Below are 14,060 nucleotides of genomic sequence, written 5' to 3'. Positions count from 1 at the left end.
TAGGCCAGCGGAGCAGCCCAGGATGGAGGGCAGGGCAGCGGAGCAGGGGAGGCTGGAGGGTAAGGCAGCAGGACAGGCCATGCTGGAGGGTGGGGCGGGGGGCCAGTGTGTCCCTCATTTTTCGGATGACTGCCTTGCTGCCCTCCTCGAGGAGGTGGCAGCACAGCGGGTGGTGCTGGGTCCCCAGGATAGGTGGAGGAGGGCCCCCCACATCACGAAACATGCCTGGGAGGAGGTGGCGGAGGTGGTGAGCTCCTCGATCCAGTGTTCCAAGCACTTCAATGATTTGTTGCGCTCTGGCAGGGTGAGTACTATGTTGGCATTGGTCATTTAACCCAGCAGGTAGGCTTTGCCCCCTGGGCACCCCCCCCCCCCCCCACCCCCACCCCCACCACACCCCAAATCCGAGTGTAGTGACTGCAATGAATCATTAACGGCATGTGTCCTTAGCTGGGTGGGCCGGCAGATATTACCCATGCCAAGGTCAGCCTGAGAGGGTGATAAAGAGATGTGTTTTGCCCCTGCAGCATGTGTTACACTGAGTCCCACATGACTGGTTAGGGGGCAACCTGGAGGAGCTGCACCTAGGCGCAGTGCTGGAACTCCAGGGCATATCCAGGTCAGGGTGATGACATGCTGGGAGGGGAGCTTCAAGGTGGTGTGGCAACAAACCATATGTGCTCTGTGCTCCATGTGCTTGTGCCTCCTTGCTATGGAAGGTTAGACCATAATTTGGTCTAATTTGATGTAGGCAGCATGCGTCCAAGGGAGGGGAGTGGGGAACAGGCCCAGCATCTTTGTATGAGTGTTCATCAGCAGGGGGGTGTGGAGGCACTGGAGCCCTGATATGTTCCACTCTGGTTGAGGTGGGCCGTTCGTGAAGAGAGCCCATGTACAATTTGCACTAATCAATGTTCATCTCTCATTTTCAGGAGAAGAATGTTCATAATGCTACAGAGCGTATGAGGGCTGGTGGCGGCCAGGTGCAGATCACCATTCTTAGCTGGTTCGAGTAGGAGACCTTAGATCTGGAGAGGCGCCATGCGCCCAGGTTCACTGGTGTTGGTGGGGTGCCACGGCCAGGTATTTATGCCCAACAGTGAGGTCAGCATTGTCCTCCCAACAGCTATAGCACTGCTGAATGTTAATTGATTTAATTTTGCAACATGGCTTGACCATTGGTTATGGAAGGATGAGCACATAATGATCCGGGGGACAGGGATGCACCTTGTCATTGTCTCCACGTTAACTGATCCACTGTCCTTGTTCTTCCTTTCAGCATCATCGGAGTAGGGCCGGGAGGAGGAGCAGCAGATGCCCCCTCTCACACCTGAGGGGCCTTAAGTCTCACCAGTGTCACATCATTTCTGCAAGGCAGGCACAAATGCAGATACCAACACCTTGGTGGGAATTCGAATATCGGCTAGTGTCCCAGGGCACAGCGGTGCGGGCACTTCACAGTCCCTGGAGTTGCTGGCAGAGACACAGAGTGCCCATGGTGCCAGCAGTTGGAGGACTGCAGGGGACCAGGCACATGCTCAGTCTGATGATGTGCCTCTGGAGTCACCAGCGATGCAGCAAGCACAGGAATTGCAGCCGGGTGTGCGGGAGCATCTGGAGGAGACATGTGAGGCTATGCTTGGTTTGGTCTCCATGGGGGAGGAGTCTATGCGGACGATCGCCAAAGCAGTGAGCCATATGTCTGAGCGCCATGCATCCTCCATGGAGAGAATGGCGACTCTCGTGGAGAGGCTACTCCGGGAGACCCGTCAGGGCTTCCTGGGGATGCGCTTGGACCAGCAAGCCCTCACTTCGACATTGACCTCAGCTGGTCAGTGCCAGTGTGGGAGATGGTCTGGGCATCAACTTTCCCAACTTGGTACCCATCCATCCACAGTGAGCAGGGAAGTCTGAAGTGACCTCACTTTGGTGCAGCAGCTGCCTGGTGTCTCTGCGGGTACCTCTCAGGGTGCTCCGGATAAAGGCGGCAGCTCCTCAGCCCCTCTCCCAGTGACCATAGCATCTGGCGAGGCTGCGACGACAGGGGAGATGTCAGCACGGAACTGGCAGCTCCCTCCCAGGCGGGGCCAGCACAGGCTCCATGGGCCAGAGGACGACCGCCATGATCATTGAGGCCTACAGGACAGCAGAGACAGAAGGCTGTCTCAGATGCCACTCGCAGCAAGGGGTCAACACCAAGATGAAGCACCCAGGAACGAAAACATAAGGCACCTTAGGCACGCCACGGGCTTATCACTGGTGCTTTCGTGTTGGCCTGAGATGAGGTCCTTATGATTTGTTTTGGTTTGTAACACTATTGTCTTTTTTTTTGGAAAAAGTTGGTTTGCTTGACATATTAAATTCAGATATGGCCCCTGCACGCCAGTGGGAAAATCCTGCCCCATGTGTAAGAGTCAATTGGTTTGCATGTGATGTAGATTTGGCATTTTTAACGATGAACGTGTTTTTTTCTAGCTGTTCCTGTTTACCCCACTCCTCGTCCGGTAACCGAAGACCCATCGGCTGGAGATTTCCAAAGTAAGCATTTACAATTTTACATTGAGCTACTGAGGGTTTGATTGGTATCGTGTCACGGCAGGGTCCAGAGGTGGCCAGAAAGCATCTTCTTCACAATTGTGCAACGGTGCTACCGAGAGTCACACACCACAACATGACTCGGTAATTAAAGGGCTAAATGATAAAAAATGTTCTATTCATTTCTGTCAGCTCCTTTAACCTATAAATTACATTCAAGCAAAGATTTTATGGGCAGAATCTTCACCTCAGGGTTGGGAAACAGGGGCCAGGATTTCCTTTTTGCTTTATTCCTTCATGGGATGTGGGTGTCATGAGCAAGCCCAGTATTTGTTGCCCATTCCTAACTGCCCTTGAATTGAGGGCTTGCTTGGCCACTTCAAAGGGCAGTTAAGAGTCAACCACATTGCTGTAGGTCTGGAGCCACATGTAGGCCAGACCAAATAAAGAGGGCAGATTTCCTTCTCTAGAGGGTAGCCTTTAGCTGTATCTCAACCAGGTAGGCAGGAAGAGCCTGCAGACCGACCTAAAACACTGGCACCCCTAGGTGGGTTTTTATGACAATTGATGATAGTTTTATGGTCACTATTACTGAGACAAGCTTTATATTCCAGATTTATTCATTGAATTCAACCTATGTCCCCAGATCATTAGCCTGGTCTCTGGGTTACTTGTCCCATGACATCACCACTATGCCACCATCTCCGCATTTTAAATTCCAGCTTCCAAACCTGTCCAGGGGAAATAGTCACTCATTGGAATTTTTACTGCTGTGCTCCCTTAGTTGGCTTGGAGACAGGTTCTCTGTCCAATTATGGGTGGTGGGCGGGATCTTGAACCAATCAGAGGCACAACCAGCTTCAGAGGCACAACCAGCTGAATTAAGTAACTGAGAAGGCACTTCAACATGAAACATGAAAAATTGTTACAACAACTTTTTCTTAACACTTTAATTAAAAGATAAAAAAAGCAGGCAGGCTACCACTGTGCCAGGGGTCATCGGCGGGAGCCCTGCTGCAGGACAGCCTTTGGCTATACCTCAATCCAGGTAGGCAGGAAGAGCCTGCAGGTCGACCTAGAACAATGGCACCCCCAGCCTTCTGCTGGATACTAGCCTTCAGGCAGTTAATCTGCCCCAGTCAGCCTCCTTCATTGCTGGTTGACAAGGCTCTTAATGAGCCTAATTGCCTGCCTGCCTTGTGAGGATGGGAGACCTTCCTCGGCCTGAACCTGTACCAGGCAAAAAGCTCAGGAAACCAACATGTGGCTGGCCTTGTAATTTTTGGGCTCCGTCCACCTCTGTCCTGACGTTTGAGGGGCCTGAAAATTCATTCCTATGAATCTGATTACATCAATGGGTTATTCTTTACTGTGAAAATTATCCACAGAAACAGTTCATGTGATTTTTAAGTTTGTTTTGAATTCTAGTCAGCTAAAATGAAAAGGTATTTATGAACAGATGACAGCTCTTAAGTTAAAGAAAGTATTGAGCACCAAGTGTTGCAAGACACATTTCTAACGTTCTGCTGTTAGGAAAATATTCTTATCAGGGAAATAAAGTTATGATGTTTCTTGCGCTGGAATTTTTCAAATAGCAATCTAAAAGTATCCAGATGGAAACCATTCTGTATTTTAGTAAGTGAAAAAAAGCATTTTTCAACAAATCCTGCTTGTGAAATTCAGTCAGTATTGAACAAATTTATTTCTCTTTGTGACATTCCTGCTTTCAGCTCATGATGTATATAAACGGACCTATAGTACCATCATACCATGGGGATAGAATTTCACCCCTCCACTGTTGCAAGTTTCTAGTTTCTGCTGTATTGCTGTGCATGTCTCAGCTCACCCATAGCTGAGACAGGAAAGGGGTTCCCAAGTGGGGAAATCGCCACTGTACTGCACTTATGTGGCAAACCTAACAGTGACATTGATGAAGGTCTAGAGCAGGTCACCTGCTCACCAACTCAGCTGCAAGAAAAACAAAAGGAGGTAAAAACAAAGAGAAAACTTAGAGGGTAGCCAAAACTAAAAATATTCTTCTTTAGGTACCTGATGGAGATTAGGAGCTTATTGTGTGTGAAAATCCAACCATTAAGCCATTTGTTATCAAGCTATGGACTAACATGTTGGAACTCAAAAGTCTAAAACCTGCAATGATCTCTTCCCCAGCATCAACAGAACATTGTGGCACAATGTTGTTTAAGACTATGAGGATGTGGTCAACAGCATTGGAGTGGAAAATGTCAATGTACACTGATAGGCAGTTTTGTTTTGGAACTGAAGTACTGATTTTTCAGTCATTTGCTTTTGCTCTTTACAGATTGTAAATGTAATGTGCAGGGCACAGTAGCAAATACTTGTTACGTGGATCCTTACACTCGGCGTTGTGATTGCAAACCACACTACACTGGTCCCTACTGTACTCACTGTGCCACAGGATACTTTGGAAATTATTGTCAACGTAAGTATGTACAAATCAAAAATTAAGTTGCTAAGTGGCTACATCATCTATTTAGATAGCTTTTAACAGATCAAGAGAAATTATTTCCTCTAGGGGGAAGAGTCTAGAATAAGGGGGTATAACCTTAAAATTAGAGCTGGGCCCTTCAGGAATGATGTCAGGAAGCACCTCTTCACATAATAGTGGAAATATAGAAGTCTCTCCCTCACAAAGTTTTGAAGCTGGGGATCAATTAACAATGCTAACATTGAGATTGATAGATTTTTGTTGTAGATCCAAATAGAATTCAGATGAAGATCAGTCACAATCAAATTGAATAGTGGAGCAGATTCAATGAACTGAATAGCCTCCTCCTGTTCCTATTTCAGATAATCACAATCCAATTGTCCATCAATGGGTTAAAAAGAAAATTGAATGTTGAAGTTTTTGATATATTTTTATTAATTTCATGTTGACTCTCATGACATGTCAAATTTTAATAAGCCAAGCAATATGAAACAGTATTCATTTAGTCATTTGGTAGTACAGAATTTGGGTATTGCTGGAAAAAGACATTTTGTCAAAGCTTTTCATCTTGCACTGATCAGAACAATCGCAAGAATACCAATGCCAGGGGAAGAAACAACTTTATACTGTATGAGAAGCTTGGCAGTTAACTGTCAGTCACCATTAACTGGTACATTCTCCATTGCAATGCTTCCACCAATCAGAGTCCACAAGCACTCTCATACAGTATAAATTAGTTGTTTCCCCTGACATTAGTATCCTTGCGATGGTCCTGATGAGTGCAAGATGAAAAGCTTTGACAAAATGCCTTTTGTCATCAATACTGTATTCATTAGCACTGTGTTCCGATTGTGTGATGTTTTATTTGGGAGATGTAAATAGGGGCATCGATACAAGGGCAAGAAGTCTCATCCACTTGTACAAGACAATAGTTCGGTCATTGTGGTGTAATGTGTACAAGTCTAGGTTCCCCATTAGAGAAGAGACATTAAAACCATAAAGAATATTCAGCATAGATTCACCAAGATGGTACCGAGATGCTATAGTTCTGAGGAGAGGTTTGAGGTTTGCAACAATTTCCCTGGTGCAAAGATTGAAAATTTTCAGGCTAGCTTTTTAAAATGATTACAGGTTTAGATGGGGAGAAATGGAAAAGCCTGTTTGAGGCTGGGGTAGGGATATTAACTTAACAAAAATTGAAGGCAGCGATTGGAAATCTGAAACCAAACAGAAAATGCTGGAAACAGTCAAAACCATCTGTGAAAGGAACTGACAAGTTGACATTCTAATGAAGGGTTTTGGCTGACACATTAACTTGTCACATGTCTGAAATGTCAGTGTATTACTATTGATATTCTTTTAATTGTAAAACTCTAAAATTAGTCCTCATGACTGTCCGTGGTTTCCAGGTTAATTATTATTGATATAACAAAGGAACTGGATACATTTCATACAATGACACAACACAGCATGAGGTCATTTGGTTTATTATGCATATGCCGCCTTGTTGAAAGAGCCATCCAATTAATCCCACTTCCCCTGGTCTTTCCCCATAGTCTTGCAAATTTTTCCTTTTCAGTTATGTATCCAATTTCCTTTGAAACTTAGTACTGAATCTGCCCTTTCAGCCACTGCATTCCAGATCAACAACTCGCTGAGTCTTTTTGCCAATTACTTTAAAACTGTGTTCTCTGTTATTGACCCTCTTGTCAGTGGAAACACTTTTTCCTTGTTTGCTGGTATTGAAACCCTTTATTAGTTTGAACACCTCTAGCAAGTCTCTCCTGTACAAATAATTAAGTGAAATAATAGCTTTGGGCAGCTTCTACACAGTTGCAGCATCAACAACAAAATCATTTGCTTTCTCCTTTTCTTGAGTAAGAGGCATGCGAGGAGACAGGCGACTACACTGGAGTGAGACGGAGACTGACTGAGTAGCGAATTAGGCTCACTAGGGAATTCGGTGCACAGGGGAAAGAGGTGTGGTATACATAGGAATTATTCCAACTCAGGAACAGGAGCAGCTAAGCAGAAACAGACCTGGGTGTAAACCTCAACTTCGGAGCTAAGTTTGAACAACAAATTGAACAGTGACATCACAGGAAAACTGTAAGTTCATTGGTTGGTAAGAAACTGCTGTTAGGGAGTGTCTTTAAATAGCTGTAAATTAGAAAAGCGTATTTTTTTAAAGAAGTAGCTACTTGTATTTGAGTAAGAAACACTAGGAATACGTGGAAGTCAGGGCAATAACTAAATTAATGTAAGAAAACCAAAGTAAAATAAAGTTAACATAAGGGCAGGGCAGCTTGGACGTGTGAAATGCATGTCCTGTAATATGTGGGAAGCCGTGGACACTACTGGTGACCTAGAAGACCACATGTGCAGGAAGTGCTGCCAGCTGCAGAAACTTGAGCTCTGTGTTTCAGAGCTCTAGCGGCAGCTGGAATCACTGTAGCGCATCCATGAGGCTGAGAGCTATGTGGATAGTATGTTCAAAGAGGTGGTCAATCCACAGGTTAGGAGTCTGGAGGCAGAAAACGAATGGGTGACTGCTAGTCAGTCCAAGAGAACCAGACAAGTAGTGCAGGAATCCCCTGGGGTCCCGCTCGCTAATCAGTTTTCCATTATGGATACTGGTGAGGGCGGGTCCTCAAAGGAGTGCAGTCAGAGCCAAGTTTGTGGCACCATGAGCAGCTTGGCTGTACAGCAAGGGAGGAAGAAGAAAGGGAGAGCAGTAGTGATTGGGGATTCGTTAGTTAGGAGAGCAGACAGGCGTTTCTGCAGCCATAGACATGACTCCAAGATGGTATGTTGCCTCCCTGTTGCCAGGGTCAAGGATGTCACTGAGCAGCTGCAGGACATTCTTCTGGGGGAGGGTGAACAGCCAGAGGTCGGGGTCCACATTGGTACCAATGACTTAGGTAGGAAGGGGGATGTGGTCAGAATTTAGGGAGCTAGGCAGAAAATTAGGAAGCAGGACCTCAAAAACAGTTATCTCCGGATGATTCCCGGTTCCACGTGCAAGTTAGTACAGAAATAGGAGGATAAGACATATGAACGCATGGCTGGAAAGCTGTTGCAGGAGGGAGGGCTTTAGATTCCTGGGACACTGGGACTGGCTCTGGGGGATATGGCACCTGTACAAGCTGGGCGGGTTGCCCTTGAACAGAGCTGGGACTGAGTTCCTTGTGGGGCATTTTGCTAAGTGCTGTTGGGGGGGCTTTAGACTAACTCAGCAGGGTTGTGGGAACCAGGAGAGAATATTGGAGAGTAATACCAAGCTGTACAAAATACTGGGAGAGACAGATAGCGCTAGAATAGAGAATAATATGTTAATATGCTAGACAGAGTAAGGGAGAAAGTAATGAAGTCTATATCAGGGTTATACTGCATGCATGTGAATGCATGGAGTATAGTAAATAAGATTGGTGAGTTACAGGCACAGGTTGCCATGTGGAATTATAATGTTGTGGCGATAAAAGAGACCTGGCTCAAGGAAGGGCAGGACTGGGTGTTAAATATTCCTCTGTACAAGGTGTTCAGGAAAGATAGGGCAGGAAGAAAAGGAGGAGTGGTGGCTGTATTGGTTAAGGAGAGCATTGCTGTGCTGGAGAAAGAGGATGTCCCAGAGGGTTCAAGGACAGAATCAATTTGGCTAGAGCTAAGGAACAAAAATGGTGCAATTACATTGCTCGATGTGGTCTATAGGCCACCAACTAGTGGGAAGGATGTCGAGGGACATATCTACAGAGAAATTACAGAGGAATACAAATATTATAGAGTAGTTATAATGGGGGACTTCAATTACCTGAATATAGACTGGGACAGTGGTAGTGTAAAGGGTGGAGAGGGGCAAGAGTTCCTAGAATGTGTTAGGGAGAATTTTCTACAGCAGCATGTGTCCAGTGAGAAAAGAAAGGAGGCACTGTTAGATCTGATCCTTGGAAATGAGGTGGACCAAGTAGACCAAGTGTCAGAGGGGGTACTTTTAGGAGACAGTGACCATTGTATCATAAGATTTAAGATGACAATAGAAAAGGACAATGGGCGATCCACACTAAGAATAATTAACTGGGGGAGAGCTGACATCAATGGGGCAAGAACGCAGCTGGGTTGGATAGGCTGAAACCAAAGGTTGGCGGGAAAAAGTATAGCTGAACAATGGGCTACCTTCAAAGAAGAAATGATTTGGGCACTGTCAAGGTATATTCCCTCAAAAGCGAAAGGTAAAGCAAACAAATCCAGAGCTCCCTGGATGAAAAAGGAGATAGAAATTATGATATAAAAGAAAATGTGTGCTTATGACAGGTGTCAGATAGAAAATATAACTGAGAACCATGCTGAATGTAGAAGGTTCAGAGGACAGGTGAAGAAGCGATAAGAGAAGTGAAGAGGGATAATGAGAAAAGACTGGCAGCCAACATAAAGGGGAATCTCAAAGTCTCCTATAGGCATATAAATAGGAAAAAGGTAGTAAAAGGAGGAGTAGGGCCAATCAGCGACCAAAAGGGAGGCAGGGGGCATGACTGAGGTGTTAAATAAATACTTTAAATCTGTCTTTACCAAGGAAGCAGTTGCTACCGAGGCCACAGTGGCAGAGGTGGAAACTCTGTCATTAGAAGGAATCAAAATTAATAAGGAGGAAGTATTGGATAAACTGTTGGTACTTAAAGTTGACAAGACATCGGGACCAGATGAGATGCATCCAAGGATATTGAAGGAAGTGAGAATGAAAATTGCAGGGGCACTGGCTGTAATCTTTCAGTCTTCCCTAGACTCAGGGGAGGTGCCAGATGACTAGAGAATTGCAAACATTACACCCTTGTTCAAAAAAGGTTGTAACGATAAACAGAGCAATTGCAGACCAGTTTATTTAACTTCGGTGGTGGGAAGCTTCTAGAAACAATTATTCAGGATAGAATTAGTAATCACATGGAGAAATGTGGGTTGATTAGGAAGAGCCAGCATGGATTTCTTAAGGGAAAACCGTATTTAACTAACTTGTTGGAGGTTTTTGAAGAACAGCGAGGATTGATAAGGGTAATGCTGTTGATGTGGTGTACATGGACTTCCAAAGGGCATTCAATATAGTGCCGCACAACTGACTTGTGAGAAAAGTTATAGCTCATGGAACAAAAGGGACAGTAGCAACATGGATGCAAAATTGGCTGAGTAATAGGAAACAGCGAGTAATGGTTAATGGATATTTTTTTGGCTGTTGGAAGGTTCGTAGTGGAGTTCCCCAGGGTCAGTATTGGGACTCTTGCTTTTCCTGATATTCATTAATGATATAGATCTTGGTGTGCAGGGGACAACTTCAAAGTTTGCCGATGATACAAAGCTTGGAAGCATTGTAAACTGCAAGGACAGTGTAGAACTTCAAAAGGACATAAACAAGTTGGTGGAGTGGGAAGATAGATAGCAGATGAAGTTCAATGCAGAGAATGTGAGGTAATTCATTTTGGTAGGAAGGACATGGAGAGACAATATAAAATAAGGGGTACAACCTTAAAGGGTGTTCAGGAGCAGATGGGCCTGGGTTTATATGTGCATAAGTCATTGAAGGTGACAGGACAGGTGGAGAAGGCAGTTAATAAAGCATACAGTATCCTGGGCTTTATTAGTAGGGGCATAGCGTATAAGAGCAAGGAGATTATGCTGAACTTGTATAGGACACTAGCTAGTCCTCAGCTGGAGTATTGTGTACAGTTCTGGGTGCCACACTTTAAGAAAGATGTGAACACATTGGAGAGAGTGCAGAAGATGTTTACAAAAATGGTTCCAGGAATGATAAACTTCAGTTATGAGGAAAGATTGGAGAAGTTGGGACTGTTCTCTTTGGAGAGGTGAAGTTTAAGAGGAGATTTGATAGAGCTGTTCAAAATCATGAGGGGGCTGGACAGAGTAGATAGGGAAAAACGGTTCCTGCTCATAAAAGGGTCGAGAATGAGAGGGCACAGATTTAAAGTGATTTTCAAATGTAACAAATGTGGTGAGAAAAAACTTTTTCACACAGCAAGTGGTTTAGGTCTGGAATGTGATACCTGGAGATGTGGTGGAGGCAGATTCAATCAAGACATTCAAGAGGGTATTAGATGATTAAGTGAATGGAAACCATGTGTAGTTATGGGGAAGAGGCAGGAGGATGGCACTAAGTCATAACGCTTATTCAGACAGCCAGTGCAGACACAATGTGGCAAATGGCCTCCTTCTGCGCTGTAACAATTCTGTGATTCAGTGATTCTATTACTCTGACTGCAGACATCCGGTGAGTCCTGCAATTTGCTGCATTTGTAGTATGTATTCAATTTTTTTTTGAAAGTTATTATTGAATCTGGTTTCACTGCCCTTTCAGAGAGCACATTCCAGATCATAAAACCTCAGTGTAAAAAAGATTCTCATCAGCCCTCTTTTGCTAATTGCCTTAAATCTGTGTCTTCTGGTTACCAAATTCCTGTCAGTGGAAATAGATGGGAGAAGAGTTTGCATTATGTTTATACTATTGCTAACACATCGGATTTCCGCTCATTGCATTATTAGATGCACTGAAGGCCTGAGACCTTTCATGTGTGTAATGGGCTCAGTGCCCACTGGTGATGCCATGTGTTTCCAGGCTGCAAATTTGGGTGTGAGATTCATTTGTGTTATCAAAAATATTTAAATTAGAGGACCTCATATAATAAAGAGAAGAGAAAATATTGCATTTAAATAGAACCGTTCATGATTTCAGGATGTCCCAAAGCAATTTTTGAATTGTAGTCACTGTTGTAATGTCATAATCCTGGCAGTCAATTTTTACACATCAAGCTTCCAAAGACAGCAATAATATTTTTTAGTGATGTTGATTGAGGTGCAAATATTGTCCCAGAGCACAGGGGAGTCCTGATCTTCTTCAGACTAGTGACGTGGGATCTTTTACATCATCTGAGATGGTGGCCCTGTTTGAACCTTAACCACAGAACAGCATCCCCACCCGGACTCCCTCAATACTAAACTGTGTTACGTACCCAAGTCTTTGGAGTGGAGACTTGAACCCCCAACCTTCTGATTCAGACAGGGAGTTCCACCATTGGGCCATGGCTGCCAATTAACTCCTTTGTGTGGAGCAATATTATATACATAGTGGGAAGATTTCCTCTGTTCACTATTTTTTCGTGGAATCATGCTGAATAATTCTGAGCAATTCTCTGGTTACAGGTCACCTATTGGTAGGAGAGGCTATAAAGTTCCTTCTGGCTCATCTTTCCTCCTATTGTTTTCTTCTTCCCTGAAAACATTCAGACTTACAAGGGGCAGGTGTAGCTCTTTACTGGCTGCTGGTCCTGTAATTGCCAACCCTAATGCTGGCAATTGGGGAACCATCAAGTACACCAGAAAAATATTCAAATGAGTTGACCTTGTGTTAACTGGTGACATTTAAATGCCTGAATGGCATTGCTTGCGAAGCTTAGGGACCTTATTATCAACTCCATAATAATGACCAAGTAAAATTCTTCCCTCCACCTACTCTTCTGTCCTGGAGCATTGTTTGATGATTTTTTTAGTTAAATTTCAAACAATGCTTGGGAGTTAACTGTTAGTCACCATCAATTGGTGCATTCTTCAATGTAACACTTCTACCAATCAGAGTCCACTTGCCAACCAATCAGCACTCTCTTCTGATATAGTATAAATTGTTGTTCTCTTTACATTTGGCATTCTTAACGAATTGTCCTGATAAGTGCAAGATGGAAAGTTTCAACAAAAAAAGTCTCTTTTTCAGCAATACTCAAGTTATACCAAATGACCATTAATATTTATTAAGAAACTGATTAATATACCAAAGAAAGTAGTAAATAGTTCAGTATAATTATTTCAAGTCATTTTCAGTGATTCAGGTTACTCATATGCAGAGGACCATTATTAATAATGCCTATTTTTGGTGAGGAGCATATTTTCAACTGTATTAATTTTAGTGGAAGCTTGAACTGTAACCTAATTAGCACAATTCTGCAGAAATTCTACTCCATAATGCCCAAGTCTGTCTACAGCTCTTGTACCCAATCCAGTGTTATGACATGACAATGTAACAGAGCCCTGTGCTTACTTCTCTGATGTAAGGCCATTTTTCTTATTTTTTTTTAAATTCATTCAAGGAGTGTGGGCTTCGCTGGCTGGGCCAGCATTTATTGCCCATCCTTAATCTCCCTTGAGAAGGTGGTGGTGAGCCATCTTCTTGAACTGCTGCAGTCCATGTGGTGTAGGTACACCCAAAGTGCTGTTAGAAAGGGAGTTCCAGGATTTTGACCCAGCGACAGTGAAGGAACAGCGATATATTTCCAAATCAGTATGATGAGTAGCTTGGGGGGGAACTTCCAACTGGTGGTGTTCCCATGTATTTGCTGCCTTATGTGTAAAACTCCAGTGGCTAGTTGGTAAGAAAGAAAGAAGCCAAGTCTTTTCATCTTCTTGACAGCTTTATTCCAACTCACATAAAACTCGATTCCATAGACCATCACCTGTTTTCCCCTTTATATGCACCCAATGATGTGCGTAATCAATTAACCTTTAATTATTAACTTAATCACTTGTTGATTATTAATTATTTCCTACCTTAACACTATATGTATAGCCCTTTAATATTATACAATGTTTGTTTAGAATGCCAATGTTACAGTGCTGGCGTGACGCATCAAGTGTGTGACCCAAACACCGGACGGTGTTTGTGTCGGAGTGGATTTCAAGGTTATTTTTGTGAGAGCTGCTCGAAGGGATATTTTCAGTTCCCCCTCTGCGAACGTAAGTAACAATCACTACTATTGTTAGACAATGCTGTTTAGTTACAGTTACAAAGAACAGTGTTCTCATTTCACACAACCTATGTGTCAGATTAGATTAATTTTTTAATACTCCTCCTCAGAAGGATGATTTAAACACTGAGGGAGAGACATGTCAAAACTACTAAAGTACAGATAATAAATGGGAATCAGTGTTATGATTCGGTGTAACATGGTAGAGTTATAGAGCCATAGAATGCTACAGCACAGAAAGTGGACATCAATTATGTCTTTCGAATGAG

General features: G+C 43.7%; 1 protein-coding gene across 1 annotated transcript in view; it reads left to right on the top strand.

Annotated features, from left to right (window-relative positions):
* The window catches only part of LOC121279009 (laminin subunit alpha-3-like), a 509,546-nt gene that overhangs the window by 218,558 nt on the left and 276,928 nt on the right, over positions 1 to 14,060 (top strand). Inside the window, exons 11-13 of the mRNA XM_041189741.1 lie at positions 2,476 to 2,538; positions 4,856 to 4,996; positions 13,643 to 13,780. Of these exons, the coding sequence (XP_041045675.1) occupies positions 2,476 to 2,538; positions 4,856 to 4,996; positions 13,643 to 13,780 (342 nt within the window). The remainder of the gene's footprint in view (positions 1 to 2,475; positions 2,539 to 4,855; positions 4,997 to 13,642; positions 13,781 to 14,060) is intronic.

The sequence above is a fragment of the Carcharodon carcharias genome, chromosome 6, assembly GCF_017639515.1.
Source record: "Carcharodon carcharias isolate sCarCar2 chromosome 6, sCarCar2.pri, whole genome shotgun sequence".
In the NCBI taxonomy this organism is placed as follows: Eukaryota; Metazoa; Chordata; class Chondrichthyes; order Lamniformes; family Lamnidae; genus Carcharodon; species Carcharodon carcharias.
The sequence above is the reverse complement of the archived record's forward strand: the minus strand, read 5'-3'. Positions and strand labels throughout refer to the sequence as shown.